We start from the raw sequence: 17,342 nt of genomic DNA on the forward strand, positions 1-17,342 counted from the left end.
GATCTCAACCTGTGTGTCACAACCATTGGAAATCACATATTTCCAGTGATCTTAGGAACCTCTAACCATAAACTTATTTTTGTTGATACTTCATAAGTGTAATTTTGCTACTGAGTGGTATCTCATTTGCTAAGACCATTAGAAATTCGTGTCATTGGATGGTGTGGGCCCACAGGTTGAGAACCTTATCTATAGCCCAGGCTAGCCTCAAATAAGCTATGTAGGGAAGGATGACCTTGAACTTCTGATCTTCCTGCCTCTACTTTCTGAGTGCTGCAATTACTGGTGCACTACCATGCATGGTTTATGTGTGCTGACGACCCAGCTCTAAGGTTTCAGACACTCTGTCTACTGACTGAGCTACAAACCGCAGCAGAAATACAGCCTTGTAGAAGCTGAACACAGGAGATCCATCCCTTTTCATGAGAGTTAAGGATTGAGAAGAAGAGCCCAGGACTGGAGAGTACAACCTTGATGAATCCTAAGTCCTATCCCCAAATCTGTGGAAGGAAAGTACTGACTTCCCAAGGTATACTCTGACCACCACACACAGTGTGCCATGGCATGAGCATGACCAATTTGAAACATATGCACAAGCACACTACCATTACTATTACTGCTGTTACTGCTACAACAACTACTAAATGGGGCTACAACAACAACTACTAAATGGGGCGGGGGAGGAGCTGGATGTAGTAGTGTGTTTCTTATATTCCATCACTTAGGTAGGCAGAGGCAGGTTGATCTCTGGGAGTTTGAAGACAGCCTGATTCACATAGCAAATTCCAGGCCAGTCAGAGCTACATAGTGAGACCCTGTCTCAAAACAAAATAGAAATAATAATAAATTTTAAAAAGAGTGAGTCTGCGAGATGGCTAGGTGAGTAAAGACACTTGCTGCCAAGCCTGGCAACCTGGGTTTGTTCCCCAAGACCCACAGGTTAGAAGGAGAGTACCAGTTCTCATATGTTGTCCTCTGACTTCCACATGTGAGCTCTTGTGCGCACATGTGTGGAAGCAGACACGCATGTACATGCACACGTAATTTAAAATAACAGTGGTGGAGGTTTAGCTCAAAGATACAGTGCTTGTCTAGTATGCACAAGGCTCTGAATTCAATCCCCGGCACCACAAAAAACAGACACAGAAAAACAGAATAAGAATCTGGGCTGGGGGCGGGGCTCTGGATTGGGTAGGGGGTTCTGGTTCGGGTACGGGGTTCTGGCTAGTCTGCTGTGAGAGGTGGCTTTCAGGACCTCTTTTTTAGCCAGAGTGAACAGGCATGTTTGGAGCTTATCAAGAAAGGACTCTGATCTTGCACAGAGCTAAATAGTTCAGTTCAAAAGTTCATTTATACTGCAGGGTAAACACATCATTGGTAACCAGAATGGGAAACCAGCCTGCTGGGCCCCGGGTCCTGTTAACACCAGCTGCTTAGGGAGCTGAAGCAGGAGGATTTTGCATGCAAATCCAGGCAGGCTTATAGAATAAGTTCAAAATCAGTTTGGGCTACAGAGATGGAATCTAGACCCTGTCTCACAAAGCAAAACAAAACACAACATAGCAAACAAACAATATCACCATCATTATCATCATCATCATCATCAACAACAACAGCAACAACAACAACAGCAACAACAACAACAACAACAACAACAACAACAACAACAACAACAATCCTGGAGAAACAGGGCTGGAGAGATGGCCCAGCAGTTAAGAGCACTGGCTGCTCTTTCACAGGGTTCAATTCCCAGCACTTTCATGGTGGCTCCAGCTGTCTGTAACTTCTGTCCCAGGAATCTGACTACCCTTCGGTCCTCCTCAGGCACACATGATGCACAGTCTTACGTCCAGACAAAATATTCACAGGCGTAAAATAAATAAAATTAAAATATAAAAAATAGTGAATTCTACTCCAGAAAAAAGGAAAGAAACCCATTGAGAACCATGACCTGTGATAGAGTGTTTCCTTTCTTTTGACATTTGAGATAATAGCAAAAAGTGAAAAATGAGCTAAAACTATAATACCTTTTTTGTTTAAGACAGGGTCTCATGAAGTCCAGGATGGCCTCCATCTTCCTGTCTAGATAAGGATGTGAGTTTCTGGTCCTCTTACCTCTGTCTCCCAGGAGTTGTGCTTCAAGCTTAGAGACTGACAGGTTTATAGAAAACGTTGACATGTTTCCAGTGAGAAGTTCCAGTCTGCTTGGACTTTTAGCTCATGAAATCAAGTGCCTGAGGAAATTCCCTCCTTACTGGCAAGGGTGGTGGTCCAGGAGTATCACCCCAGACACTCAGGAGGCTGAGGGTAGAAGGATCCTAAGTTCAAGGCCAGCCCAGCCACATAGTGGAACCATATCTTAAAATAAACACTAAATAAAGGAGAGAGAGAGAGACAGACAGACAGAGAGAGAGAGAGAGAGAGAGAGAGACAGAGACAGAGACAGAGACAGAGAGAGAGAGAGAGAGAGAGAGAGAGAGAGAGAGAGAGAGAAGCTCAGATGTGGCCAGATGGTCTGAAGACATGAGTTCAGTTCTCAGGTTAGAAGATCATTTACTCCTGTAAATTGTTCTCTGCATGCCACAAAGGTGCCATTGCACAGGTACACTCCCCCGGTACACACACACACACACACACACACACTCACACAGAATAAATGAATAAATGAATGAATAAATAAATAAATAAAATGTAAAAAAATATAAGTTCGTCCAAATTGTTCTTCGTATACTGTCCTTTGTATACTGTCCACCTGTATACTGTCCTTTTTACAATGATATTTTGAAAAAGATTTATTTACTTTTATTTTATGTGTATGGGAATTTGCGTTATGTCTGTGCACCACATGCATGCCTGCTGCCTACAGAGGCAAGAAGAGGGCATCAGATCCTCTGGATTGGAGTTATAGATGGTTGTGAGCCACCATTTGGGTGTTGAGAACTGAACCCAGGTCCTAGGCAAGAGTATCAAGTGCTTTTAAATACTGAGCCATCTCTTCAGCGCCTCTCCAGAGCCTCTCTTTAGAACTTTTTCCTCTTGTCTCCTCACAGAAACAGGCTTTATGCTCTTTGGGCTGTACTTGAACAAGCTGTATAGCCAGAGTGACCTTGAATTCGGGCCCCTCCTGCCTCTACTTCCTGCATGCTGGCATTACAGACAGGCACAGCATCTGGTGAATCATCGTTTTTTTGTTAGAATGAAATAGACCAGTAAATAAGCCTTTAGTCAGCTTTCCATTATATAACAAAATTCTTGACACAATCACCTTAACAAGAGGAAGGACTGGGCTGGAGAGGTTGCTCAGGGGTTAGGAGCACCGGCTCCTCTTGCAGAGGACCAGGGCTGCTTCCAAGCACCTACATAGCTCACAATCATGTGCACAGGATCCAGTGTCCTTTTCTGGTTTCTTGGGGGAACTGCACGAACACAGTACACATATGCATATGCAGGTATTTTTCCCATACATATTAAAAACAACTAAAAATTTAAAAGAAAGTATATTGCTTTTTTTTCTTCAAAATACTGTGGGTAAAGTGGGCATGGTGGCACATAGCTGTAGTCTCAGCTCCCAAGATGCTGAGGAGGGAGAACGCCATGGAGTATGAATTTCAGCTCAGCCTGGACAGCACAGGAAATGTTGGGGTCCAGGAATTGCCTTAGCAACTACCTGAACACTGATCTCAGTCAGACAGGGATAGTTTGTTGAAATGTAATATCCAAAATAAATTCAATACTACCCAGTAACTTCCCTTTTCAAAAGGAATTTTGAAATTGTACTAAGAAAATACAGAGTCAGATAAAAAGCTGGCCGACTAAACAAATATAGAAACATAGTTTTAACAGTCAAAATTACTAAGCTTCCAAAACAAGACTAACAATTCCCCTGCCCCACCTCACACTAAAAACCTCAAGGACAGACAAACTGAGAGTCACCCTATACAAACCAACCGATGTCTAAAAAGGTTATTGGCTATTAATTAAAATAAGCCAAACTACCCTGGTGCCTATATCCGGGCCTTACAAAGGTATCCAAAGTGTATTCTTTCGTTGTTCTGGGTCTCTCCTCTGGCCCGGGTGCTGAGAGGGGTTCCCCAACATGTTGGATAAGTAAAATCCTCAGGCGTTTTACAATGATAGCGGTCTCTGTGGTCTTTCTGTGAGTGAGGGTCTCTTGACAAACTACAACAGAACATAGTGTCCAGAACTGGTTGTCCAGGGCCCTGGTCCTGATTTGGGAACTGAAACATGACCCTGAGTTCAGATCTTAAAGGGTTTTTAAGCCCCAAATCCACAAACATCAACACCTTTGCAATCAGGATTTAGGGATAAGGGATTTCCTTAGAAACCTGTCTTTGTTGTGCACTTGTCCTGTTCCCATTGGTTGGGGTATTCATCTGTGGCAGGGGACTTGCCTTGTCTAACATTCATGTCTTAATTTGCTAACCAGGATGTCAGTTACCCATGCACATGTCTCTTTCTGCCAAGTAGGATGTCAGTTCCCAGGGAGGTCTTGGGAACTTAAACTTTACTCAACCGATACTCAAAATGTGAGTCTTACTCTAAATAGTTTCTTATATTGGCACAGGTGTCTCTCTTATGTTGTGGTCCATCCCAGGGGCAGCTTATACCTTCAAAACTTATACACAGTTTCAGGAGGTGCTGTTGGGTGGTTGGTTTGGGTCCAAGCTCATTGTGGGTAACTCTACAAAACAGTCTTACTAACTTACTTACTACCTATCGTGATTGGTTTCCAAGGGCAGAGGATATAAAAGAATGTGTAACCGATCTTGTCATTAGAAAGTTTCCTAGTAAAAGCAGAAACATATGAGAAAGTTTCCTTATAATGGCAGGCTGTCCAGGAGCAGCTACCTAGGCCTTAACAGTAAGAACTCCATCTAGGCCTTAATATTTTACCTAGGTCCTAACAGTAAGAACCTGTCTCAAATGATTAGTGACTGAACTTAGAGACATAAATTCACAATATTCTTCCCTTCCAGAAGATTTAATAAGGAGGGAATGCATTTAAAAATGTTAAAAAGAAAATCATGGCTTTCTTTATGTTGTACAATCACAAGACATAATATAGAATAGTATTTTAATTATGTATATGTGTATGGATGGTGTGATGGTTTGTATATCCTTGGACCAGGGAGTGGCACCATCTGAAGGTGTGGCCTTGTTGGAATAGGTGTGACCTGGTTGGAATGGGTGTGTCACTGTAGGTGTGGGTATAAGATCCTCACCCTAGTTGCCTGGAAGTCAGTCTTCCACTAGCAGCCTTTGGATGAAGACATAGAACTCTCAGCTCCTCCTGCGCCATGCCTGCCTGGATACTGCCATGCTCCCACCTTGATGATAATGGACTGAACCTCTGAACCTGTAAGCCAGCCCCAATTAAATGTTGTTTTTTTATAAGACTTGCCTTGGTCATAGTGTCTGTTCACAGCAGTAAAACCCTAACTAATACAGATGGGTATGTGCAGGTGTTGGAAGGCTGAAGCTGGAGTTAGAGGGAGTTGTGAGCCATGGTGAATCATGGGTGCTGGAAATCAAACGGTGTTTGAACTATGCAAGGACAGTTCATACTCTATCTATCTATCTATCTATCTATCTATCTATCTATCTATCTATCTATCTATCTATCTATCTATTGTGAGACAAGGCTTTTCTGTGAAGCCCTGGCTGTCCTGGAATTCACTCTGTAGACCAGGCTGGCCTCAAACTCAGAGACCCACCTGTCTCTGCCTCCTGAGTGCTGGGATTAAAGGTGTGCACCACCACTGCCTTTCTAACAGTCTATACTCTTAACTGGGGAGCAACCCTCCAACTCATCATTGCAAGCTTTAACCCCGAGCCTCAGCAGGAGGACTGTATACTTTAGGGCAGCCTGGGCCACACAATCAAACTATGTTGAAAACACAACAAAATGCTATAACATTGATGGGATTACAGAAAAGAGAGTTTATTCTATACACGTTCAGCATCTGTGATTTTTATATGAGAATCATAGTGGTTATCAACAATTGGTCAGATACATTTTTTTAATACACTATACCCTGGATTCTGACCCAGTGAACACTGGGTTCAGTTTTCGTCTCCCATCTCTTTCTTGATCCAGTCAACATAATTCAGTATCTTGGTGTAGAAGCCATATCCCTCACCACACCCAATGCCCCAGGATATGATACCCGTAGCCACCCAGATATCACGATTTCTGTCCCTGACTGCAAAAACACCCCCACTGTCCCCCTGGCAGGCGTCTTGCTTTATAGCTGGGTCCCCAGAACAGAACATATTTTGAGAAAATACAGAAATTTCCTTTTTTGTCTGGAGCCATCTCTGGCATGCCTCTCGGTCAGCTACAGGCAGTCTGACAAACCTGAGATCGAAAGCTAACTTATCTTCTGTTATCCCGAATCCGCTGACATAACCCATGAGGCCTTTGCCATAGAAGGTCTCATTGTCTGGGAGACAGATGGGGAGGAGTTCGGGGCCCAGTGTGACACTGTTTTCCAGCTCCAGTAGAGCAATATCTCCTTCAAAATTGTTAGGTTCATCTTGGCGGTAGTCTGGGTGGATGATGACCCGACGGACTGGGTGATGTCCCAGGTTTTGGATCTGTTCCACGTTTGTGTGGCCCAGGTAAACAAGTGTTTTGGGGTTGGCATTGTCGTTTCCTTTGTTGTGATGCTTGGGGTAGATGGTGTGGGCTGCTGTGAGGATCCAGCGGTCTCCAAGCAGGGCCCCACCCCCTCGCCCGTGGATAGTGGTGAAGGCCTGCCAGGGGAAGTTGCCAGGCCTGGCTGTCTGCCCTCCAATGATGCGCTGCCTCTCTGTCACAGGGTCGATAGGTTTCCCACACACTGCAGAGAGACAGGATGAGAACCTGTCAGCTGCAGGTTCAAGCCCTTTCTTCCCTCTTTTGTTCATCATCCCCATCCCCACAACATTCCCCCTCTACCCCCTCACGACAACCCCCACCCCCGCCTCTGCTGCTGATCTTAACTCTCCTCCCCTTCCCCCCCCCCCATACCTCTCTGTCTCTCTCTTCTTTGTCTTCCTGTTCCCATAGTCCCTTCTTCCACCCATTCTTGGCTAACTCTCCCTGTTCTTACTAATTCTTTCTGGGAATTTCTCTTGACTTTACTCTCCGATTCCTTGTCCATGCGAGCACTAGACCATCAGGACTAGTTTAGATTTTCTGTACCTCTCTCTTTTTCCTGGCACACACTCTCTCACTCCTTTTCCTTACACCGGGTGTTTCCCTTGGAGTTGAAGCATCACCTTACATGATCTCTCTCTGTAGAATGCCCCGCCCCCCAATGCAAATGACATCTGGCTCATCCACCCTTTACCTGGCAGACACCGGGGCATTTTCTCTCCTTCCTCTTCATTCTTCCAAATGCCTTGGGCTGTGCAGGTATATATCCCTGAGGATTAAAAGAGTTTGTGTCAAGGCTGGAGGTGGTGGGCCAGAAAAGCAGGCAGCAGAGGCCATTGGACACTGAAGGTGTTATAGAGGGAGTTGGAGAAAGGAGACACCATGTTCAAGGAGCAAAATTAACTGGTTCAAATGTATATGGATATATAATGTTAAAAAGAATATGTATATGTATTTTGTCTTATTGTTGAGTGAAAAAAAACCCCAGAATACTTAGCTATATATTTGAGGTGATGCCCACTTTGGAAGGAAGCCTTCTGAGTTTACCAGTGACTGCATCTTGATAGCAGGATTACAGATGATAATGCCATGTCTTCCTTCCTGTATAACTCTTTCCAGGATTAATTGTTAAGAACAGGCTGACCTTGAATTTGCTATATAGCCCAAGCTGACCATGAATTCTCCATCCTCAGCTATAGTAACCCAAATGCTGGTATTCTGGGAGTGCAGGACCACATCCAGCAATAGCTACATCGTCTGATTGTTGTCACTCTGCCCCTTGGTTACTGAGTGTTTTATCTGCATTATCTCGTTTAAATTTGGTGACACTTTCAAGCATGTATTAAGTTCATTTTTAAAATGAGGAAACTAAGATTGAGTTCTTCCTTCCTTCCTTCCATATTTCCAGTGTTGAATATGTAACTCCGGGACTCTCACATGGTAGATAAGTCCTCAGTCTTGAATTTTTTTTTTTTTTTGTATAATTCAAAGAGAAATTTTAGTTAGATGTGGTGGTATGTACCTGTAATCCCTCGGGTATAGAGGTAGAAAGATTAGATGTTTAAAATCATCCACATCTATACAGAGATTTTTGGGAATGAGAGAGAGACAGAGACAGAGACAGAGACAGAGAGTGAGAAAGAGAGACAGAGAGAGTGAGAGACAGAGACAGAGAGAGAGAGAGGAGGGGAGAACAAAATATTAAATACACCAGTGGGGCATGCTGGGACTATAGCTCAATGGTAAGAGTGCATGCTTTGAATTCATGAGAGAGGCCTTAGGTCCAATCTCTATGACTATAGTAAACAACCCCCCACCCCCCGCAGATGAGTTTGAGAATCATTAAGTAAACCTGAATGCAAAAGATCACAGTGTGGCAGCCTGAGAATGGGAGCTTAGAGGGGGAGTGTCACTGTACATGTGGTGGTGGTGATGGTGGTGCCTAGTTCTTAGTGATGGTAGAATGGATGGTAACTGGAGATTGCCAATGTTGGTGGTGGTAATATCAGTATGGTGGTGATGTTGGTGTTGCCTATGGCTTTGCTGTTGCTGCTGTTGGTTTGGTGGTGGCAATCGTTGGTGTTGGAAGTGATGATGGTGATGATGTTGGTATTGGTAGTGTGTCAGTGGTGGCTATGGTGGGTTTGTGCTGGTTGTGTGCTATCGGTGATTAGTGCATTGTTACTGGTCGTGGTAGTGTTGGTAATAGGTGTGGTGGTGAGAGGGAAGTAGTGGCTTAAGAGATTTGAATCTTTGCTTTCCATTGGCTTGGTGCTCTTTCTTTAAACTATTAGGGTTTTATGTTGTTGTTGTTGTCGTCGTCGTTTTGGGCATTGTGATGTTGAATCCTTCATTTGGTATCCAGAACTCCACTGAAAAAATGTCAAGTGTCCCTCAGAGCCGAAAGGGGAATAAGGACCATGATGCAACTCAATTCCTACCTCGCATGGACTCGCTTCTGCCAGCTCTCGTCAGCATCTTGTAATATGGTTCATGGCAGTGATACTGGATACTGGCTTCATAGGTGGTCACGCCTTTTGTGGTGATGTAGCGGAAGTCCCCATTAGACAGGCTTCGGGGCTGCCCACAGTTCTTGACTTAGAGAGAATACAGGGTTGTAAGGAAGTGGAGGACACCTGTGCAGAAACTTCAGTATGGGCAATGGGGGTTTCGGGGACCTCAGAGAAGAATGGTCAGTAGAGTGCACACTTGCACTAGATAGGGTAAAATTCAGATCTGGCAGAGTCCATCAGGCCTGAGATGAAGCCTAAATAGTTTCTAAGGAACAAGCTAGGAGGCAGGACCCTTGGAGATGAGGGGTCTTTCTCCCTCCCAGCTCAAGTCTCAAGATTAAGAGATGGCAGACATCCAGTTTGTGACTTACTCTTGCACCTGGGCATGGCACGATTCCACGTGCCATCATGCTGGCAAACAGCTGTGAAGGAGAGTATCGCCTGATTTCCCTGTTTAAGCCAAAGTTAGACATGCTGTCAGAACTCAGGCTCCCCACTTCGAAGGTGCACAACAACTGTGGGAATGTGAAGGCAGCTGTGTCCATCTCTTAGACCTCAGCTCCCTCACAGATGTGCTTCCTCCTCCCTCCTCCCCATTCTCCCTAGCTAGTGCTCTCAATCCAAGGCTGCAGATGGGATGTTGAATTCCAAAGCAGAAACTCACAGCAAGGTTAATTGGTAGGTTCAATAACTTTGTTTTTAGACCCTGGACTGTTTCCATAGACCCCCTGCTCCCCCCCAAAGTGTAATAAAGACAAGTCAGGATTGTACTTTTGTATCAAAACAAAGACCATTTTCTAGAGCAGACCCAGGCTTTTCCCTATTCCTGAAACATTCTACCAGCCAAGATCTCGATCACACTTCCTCCCACACTGCAGTTTTCTTAAAGCCCAGGGCTTTCCTTAAACTACTAGTGCTACCTGACTGCTTTCATAGGTGTTTAACACGGTGACATGTCAGGTGAGTCGTCAGTTAGCACAAGGTCAAAGAGTGGCTGGTACTCACCTGATAATATTGGAAAATATGATATTTTTTGAGACAAGGCTTTGTTATATAGCCTAGGCTGTCCTAGATTAGCTATGTAGCCCAGGCTGGCCTCAAATTCATGATCTTTCTCTCATGAGTTTCCCCATGAATTACAGGTGTAGGTGCCACTGCCCCTGGTTATAAATAACTTATTAAGAACAAGCATCAGATGGGTCTAAGGGCACTTGTAATCCCAGCACTCAGGAGGTAGAGGCAGGAGGATAAAGAGTTTAAATCTAGCCTGGGCTATACAGTGACACTGATTGTCACCAGCCTGCCAACCATCCCTTCTCTCTGCCTTTTTAACTCCTCTCTCTCTCTCTCTGTCTCTGTCTCTCTCTTGCTCTCGCACTCTCTCTCCCCTCCGTTTTTTTTTCTTCTCTCTCTCTCTCTCTTTTTTTCTTTTGAGACAGGATTTTTCTGTGTAGCACTGGCTGTTCTAGAATTCTCTCTGTAGACCAGTCTGGCCTATGAACTCACAGTGATCTACCTGACTTTACTGGCTTCTGTGTCCTTAAGAGCTAGGATTAAAGTCATGAGCCACCACCACCTGGCAGAGACATCAGGTTCTTAACAAAACAAAACAAAACAAAACAAAACAAAACAAACAAACCAAAAATGAACCCTCTGAGTGTTTCCTGTATGCAGACAAAGTATATTCTTTTTGTTCTTCTTTCCCGTCTGTACCTGGCCTTAAACCTAGGACCACCAGCATCCTTTGCAAGCCCTCTCCTTCTTAGCTATATCCTCAGCCCTTTTTTCACTTTTTAATTTGAGATGAGATCTCACCGAGTCACCCCGGTTGGCCTTGAACTTGCTTTATAGCCTGAGTGGACCTTGATCTTCAGTCTCTTTGATGTTTACTCAGATCTGAGTGCAGACAGATTGATTCTTCCAGCCCCAACCTCCATGGCTCCATTTGAGATCTGCCCATCTCCTCCTCCTGGGACACCCAGAGGATCTGTCCCATGAGCCTCAGCCTCTTACCTCCATGAGCTGGTAGCCTTGCTTGCAGGTGACAATGAAGTAATCCCGGAACTGGTACTGAGGCTGGGGATCCTGGATGATGGTGAACTCGTCCAGAGCCTTGGGCTGGGGGCACTTGATGGCTGTTGGTGAGGGCATGGGATTGTCAGAGCCATTAGTCCCCTCCCGTTTCCTTTATTACGGGAAGGCGAGGCATGCACCTACATATCTTATTTTAGTTTAGGGGTCTAGAGACAATACCCCAGGTCTCATGCATGTTCGACACAAGTTTCCCAGGAAGCCATGCTCCACCCTAACCCTCTCACTTTCAGTGGTGTAGTGCAGCTTCCAGCCTCGGCTGTCCCCTGACTCATCTGTGAAGAACAGCAGATCCACTGCATTGCTGCTGGTGTCAAGGTCTGGAGGCCTTTGGTTTCCACAGAATTCACCCAAGTTCTTCCCATTAGCGTAGATCTGATGGCAAGAGGGGAGGAGATCATGGCTAGTTCTCCAGTGGGGACATTTTTTACACAAGTCCCCTCGGGTGGACAAGGGTAGAGAAACTACTCTAGACCTCTATGATGCTGGTGAACAATGTATCCTTGTTCCACTCAGTTCAAGGTCCCAGGAAGGAGCAGGGACCTGGGGAGACATGTGAGTAAGGGAAAGAAAGTTTGAAGTCTAGCTCTACCTGGAGCTGGTCATAGGGGCAGTGCACTTGCTGGTGGTCATCAATTTCAAAAGGATCCAGGAACTTGAGGTGCACAGTGAGGCCCCTCTCCACCCGGATGCTGTAGTTGCAGCGTAGATCCGGTGGATAGGGCTGAGGGTATTCAAGGCTGGAGACATAGCCTGAGGGCTCCGTGTAGAGCTCACTGCTGCACTCAGCTGTAAAAGCAGAATCAGAGGGGCTGTTAGGGTGTTAGGCTGGCCCAGCAAGCCTCTGCTCTGCCTTTGCCTACCCACCCTTCCCACTCGGCCTCACCCTGGCAGGATTGCCCATCTTTCTGAAGCTCGTAGCCAGGATGGCAGGAACAGAAGTAGCCTCCAACATAGTTGTGACACAGGTGTTGGCATCGGGGCTGCAAACCCTCTTCCACTGAGTTGGGCTGCGATGCACATTCATCAAGGTCTGGAAGGGATTCCAGAAGGAAGGGTTATGTTCCTCTCCACAGAGTTCTGGGGCGAGGTGTGCTACTGTTGTGCTATCTCTTCCTCTGTTCAGAGACTTTTGTGTGGTTTTTTTTTTCCCCCTCAAAGAGTCATGTACCAGAAGCCTGGAGACAAGTTTACTTCTGGTCCCTTTGCCTCTCTAAAGTTCTCTGGGATCTGCTTGGTGGTAGAAGAGGCCAGATGGTCAGACCCCATCTTGAGAGAGAAATAAGGAAAGCCAGGCTTCTGGCTTCTTTGGGTCCTGTTGAGGTTTGGTCTGTTGCTTTGTATTGCAATGCTAAATACTGGTCCCTGAGGTCTGGTTGTCCTTAGGGGCAAGAGAATCCTCACATCCACCAAGTGATACTGTGTAACTTGCTCTTTAATTTAGAACTGTTGGTTGAATCAAGATACCGGCAACCTATAGCTGGGCAGAAGAGAGGTAGGTAAAGTTTTGGTTCCCAAGCTTGGGGTCCAAGGAGGTCCATGATGAACGAGAGAGAAGGTGGAGAGAAGAGGAGAGCGATCATGAGAATTGCCCATGAGAGCTGCCCAGTCTGAGTAAGAGCTACCTGGATGGAATACAGCCAATCACATCTCAGGGTTGTTAACAGGGAGGTAGACGTAAGAGCATAGAGAGTTGATATCTGCCCAGCTCTATCACTGAATGAAGGCTTATTATAAATATAAAAGTTTTATCTGGGAACTGAATGATCAAAGGGTAGAAATCCCCGATGGAGATTAAGAAATTACTACAACAGAGCTTAAACATGCCCCAGCCACACTCCCATGGCTGAGGCCAGAGTGAAGGGCTGGCTGTGGGGAGCACTCACCTACAGCCTGGTAGTAGGCCAGGAAGCCCTTGTAGAACATGATGGTCCCATTCTCCTCATTGGAGAAGTCTGTGTGGAAGGTCAGCAGCATCTTGTTTCCTTGGGACATGAGTTCCTTGCTTCCTGGGGGGTTGCCCAGGGGAGAATCCAGCTGCCCACAGAACCTCCCCAGTGTTTGCTTATCAGCAGAAATCTGTTGGAGGGAGGACAATGGAGAGATGCCCTGCTAAGGAGTCTGTTCCTGAGTGGCAGCTAGAGAGGCCCTCCCTGGATTGTATCCTGATCTAAAATTACTATCTGTCAGATCTGGCTGCTGTGCACACCCTCAAGTGATGCTTATGGGTCCATCTCAGTCTTTCATTAATTTTGTTTTCTTAAGGTTAGATATTACTATGTAGCCCAGGCTTGCCTTGATGGCTATTATTATGACCTCTGTCTGTGTCGAGGGGCATGTTACAGGGGCATGTTACAGGGGCATCTTATAGGGGCATACATGGGGAGGCCAGAGGATGACTTGCAAAACAGGTCTTTCCCTCCTTCATGGACATCCTTGGGATTGAACTCAGGTTGTCAGACTTGGAGGCAAGGGCCTTTACCCACTGACCCATCTCGCCAGCTCTGGACTGTAGTTCTTCTGCCTTCATCCCAATTCTTGTTTTAAATGCCGCACTCAACTCAGCTTCCTGATTGGCCCAGACAAACATGATAGTACAAATGGTACCCAGAGGTCTCCGCACTGGACAGCATCACCTAAAGTCTTGACTGCTTTGTCTCACAGATTCCTTACATTTTCCAAAGCAGAAGACATTCTCCTTGCTAGCATTGCTGTGGGATGCACCCCTCCCTCAACACTGCAGACTTGTTGAGTCCCCTTTGTTGGGGAAGTGTGCAGTTTTCTCATTATTTTCTTAGCCTCCTGGCTGTTGCCTGAGCCTCATAGTGTGAGGAAGGGCATAGGCTCTGCTTGAATCCTGCCTTTTATTTTTACTGGATGTAGAAAGATGAGGCTAAGAAAAAACTCTTTGAAAGGTACATACAGGGGTGACCAAGGTCCTTGTCCTCCCTGAAGGACACGTGACACTTGTATTATGTTTCATTTCCTCTTGTTTTGGATGCAGTAGGTTGCCATACAGGGAAACTGAGGCATGGGTGTTTCTCAAGGTCTATGGTTAGCTGTGTCCTAACTCCAATACATAGTGAAATCTACTGGAACAAACTCCCCCATGCCTGCCCCTTTTCCTCATGAATCTCACCAAAGGCCTCAAAAGTCCACGGATACCTCCTCTATGGCACCAGAGACCCAAGGCCAGCATTTCTACAGAGCTGTACAGTAATGGGGTGCAGGCATATTGTCCAGAGTATTCAGAGCACAAACTTCCAGCTTTGTCTCCCCTCCCTCCCAATCTGACGCCTACCTTAACATAGTCATAGAAGCAGCCTTCAGAAGGCTCCACGTCAAAATGCCAGAAGACCAGCTTCACCCTGTACCCCATGGGGACAGTGATCACAGTGGTTGTCTCCAAGTCACTGGGGTAAGGCTTGGGATACAGAGGGGAGGTCACCTCTCCATAGAGCTTCTGAGGGAGGTAGATGGAGCCCTCCACCCCATAGAACAGGGTCACCAGGAGGGCAAAGAGCAGCCTGTCGAAGAGAGAGGCGAGTGTTTGTGGGGCTGGAGGACCAAGGGTGTTGTGTAGCACCGTTGCCGTTTGAGGTGCCTTAGGCAGGAATAGGATGACTAAACTGCCTGGTTCTTCCCCCATGCCCATTGTAGACTTCATAGAGGTTCTGTGAGTGGGGGCATAAGCAGCCTCTGCATTTGCTGCAGCTGAGTTCCTCGTAGGTCATTGCCCAGTCCAGGGGTCACCGGGCTCTATCACACTCCCCACCCCCAGCCTCTGAACTGCCTTCTCTGCTCTTTTCTTTTGCCTCCTTTTCATCCTGGAGTAGAAGCAATCTGAGGGTGAAGTTTTCCAGTGATGGCTCTGCAAAGTTTCCCAAGGCTTCAGCAAAGACCCCTGGGAGAAACCCTTCATCATGTCTGAGAAACACACGTGGGGGGTGGGGGGATGAGAAACACATGTGGGGTCTGGGGGGGGGATTCTCTCCTCACTCAGAGAGTTCCCTCCCCTCACTGTTACCCTGCTATGAACCCAGAGTCAAGAAAGGAGACGCTCGCCCAGCTCATGTCTAAGGGTCTGGACCCCGGGAGGAGGGCTGAGGAGTGACCCTGAGAAGTATGTGCTCTGGAGCTGGGAGTATGGGAAGAAGGGTATTGTGTTCCTGCTCTTTTTTTCCCTTCCATTTTCTTTCCTTTTCTTTTCGTATTCTTTTTTTTTCTTTAAAGTAATATGGGCGCATGTTTGCTTCCTATGCCCAACTCCTCTCTCCTCCCTTGGTACCCATCAGTCTTACTCACATGTCTCAAGGCCAGTTTGTTTTGGGTCCTCAGCTCTCCTGACAGTCTTCAGGCACTGTAAGTTGAAGGAGGGAGTAGGCATACAGGGGAGGGAAGGATTGTGGCAGTGGAGGGGGTGACCATTCCCGGAGGAATGTTTCAGGGAATGAAGCATTTGCATAAACAGCAAAAAAATCTGAGTTCCCAGTTTAGTTTTGGTTTTGAAATCCTCGTTGCTTGCTGGCGCCATCTGGTGGTCCATTTGGGGAATGGCTGAGGCGATGGGATCTGAAGTTTTAGGGACCTGGAAACATTTGGTTTGGAGGGCCAGACTCTGGGGTCTCTAAATCGGATTAACATTTTCTGGGAGACTTTCCCGGGGGCTGCTAGTTGCCCTTTATTCCGGGATCCTCGCCACAGGCATCGCAGACTGCGGAGGCACTTAAAGGCTCTGCTTTCCTATTGGCCCCTTTCTTGCAATTCTTATTCACCTGGAAGCCAAGGGGCTGGGGTTTCAATGCACAGGGTGAGGTGACAGAAGAACTGGGTTGAGGAGGGCACCGGGGTGTACAGGTGTGTATATGAGTGTGATGGAGTTGCAAGATCGCAGGACACTAAAGCAAGGCTACGCTCTGAGCTCCTGCCTCCATCCCTGAACTCTGGCTTCCCAGTGAACTTAGATCTTGTTGAAGATAGGGCAGCTGCAAAGTGGAAGAAACATCTCTTCCTGGACATATGGTCAGCTCGAGTCTTCAGGGATTCAATTAGCGCTTCAAGCAAAGGCTGTGGCCGCAGAGGGAGAGTGACTCTATCATCTTAGAAAGGAAACCAGGTTCCCGAGACAGCTGTGCTGTCCACAAGGACATTGTGTCCTGTTTAAAAATTTTGCTCCTATGTCCACCAAAAAATTTATGGCACTTTGTTCTGTGGAGGTTTGGACTGCAGAGCAGGCCTGCCAGTTCTTGTAACGTTTTCCCGATTAGAGGAAATGTTCCTCCCTCTACTCGCTCCTCTCTCCCGACTTGTCCACGTATGGGATAATTTGTATTAGGGGTCAGCCTGTGATCTTAAAGGATCCACAACGATGGAGGCAGTCTCCCCTTGACAGTGACCTTGGAATGAGGCTGGAGAGCAGGCACACACAAGATGTGAAACACACGGAGGTTTGGAAGATTTTTCCAGCGTTCGACCAGAAGTCTGAATGAAGGTAGTGGCTAGGGGAGAGGGAGGGGGTGAGGTGGGTTTCCAAGATTTTATCAGGGTAAGATAAGGTCGGGAAAGAGCAATGATGAGGGATAGGAAATGGACTAGATCAGAAGACAGAAGGAAGAGGAAATTTTGCCTAGTGAATTGCATGTTGTTATCCTAAGAAGTAGGTGTGTGTGTGTGTGTGGGGCTTGTTCATAACCGTGGCAGAAGGATCAGATGGAAGGGTGTGGTCCAAGAAAGTAAGTCAATTGAAAAATCTCATCTACATTGCTTCTAGGGATTCTGAGTTCTGTTCTGATGTCATGTGACTTGTCCAAAATAATGCCAAACCTGGACCTTACCACCTCAGGTCCTGTCCCACTTCCACTCTGTTTAAACTCCAAATAAAGTTTAAATCTACATCTAGAGATAAAAATATTACATAGATATAGACAAATATATGTATTTTGCTTTGTCTATAAGAAAATATGTAATTTTTTATCAAAATAAAAAGTTCAATAATGACATATACTTACTACTTAAAATTTAGTCAGTAGAAAATAAGAGAAAAAAAATCAGTCAAAATCGCTCCACCCAAAATAACT

At 46.1% G+C, this 17,342-nt stretch overlaps 1 protein-coding gene across 1 annotated transcript; it reads right to left on the minus strand.

Annotated features, from left to right (window-relative positions):
- Nucleotides 1–5,941: 5,941 nt before the first annotated feature.
- Nucleotides 5,942–15,755, minus strand: LOC147003812 (complement C1r-A subcomponent). The gene is made up of 11 exons (XM_085839937.1): nt 15,571–15,755; nt 14,567–14,792; nt 13,152–13,344; nt 12,152–12,298; nt 11,858–12,054; nt 11,493–11,640; nt 11,188–11,309; nt 9,546–9,624; nt 9,103–9,258; nt 7,356–7,430; nt 5,942–6,863 (listed from the first exon to the last, which is right to left on the minus strand). Coding segments are annotated over exons 1-11 (2,124 nt in total). The 5' UTR covers nt 15,573–15,755; the 3' UTR covers nt 5,942–6,084.
- Nucleotides 15,756–17,342: the final 1,587 nt, after the last annotated feature.

The sequence above is a fragment of the Mus caroli genome, unplaced genomic scaffold, assembly GCF_978045245.1.
Source record: "Mus caroli unplaced genomic scaffold, Mus_caroli_1 scaffold_7, whole genome shotgun sequence".
NCBI lineage: Eukaryota > Metazoa > Chordata > Mammalia > Rodentia > Muridae > Mus > Mus caroli.

What these genes read in the sequence shown, in the direction of transcription:
- LOC147003812 (XM_085839937.1), bottom strand. An exon ending in AGATGGGCAATCCTGCCAGG is followed by an intron (nt 12,055 to 12,151) that starts GTGAGGCCGAGT and finishes CTGCTTTTACAG; the next exon opens with CTGAGTGCAGCAGTGAGCTC. An exon ending in CAGAAGCGAGTCCATGCGAG is followed by an intron (nt 7,431 to 9,102) that starts GTAGGAATTGAG and finishes TTTAATCCTCAG; the next exon opens with GGATATATACCTGCACAGCC.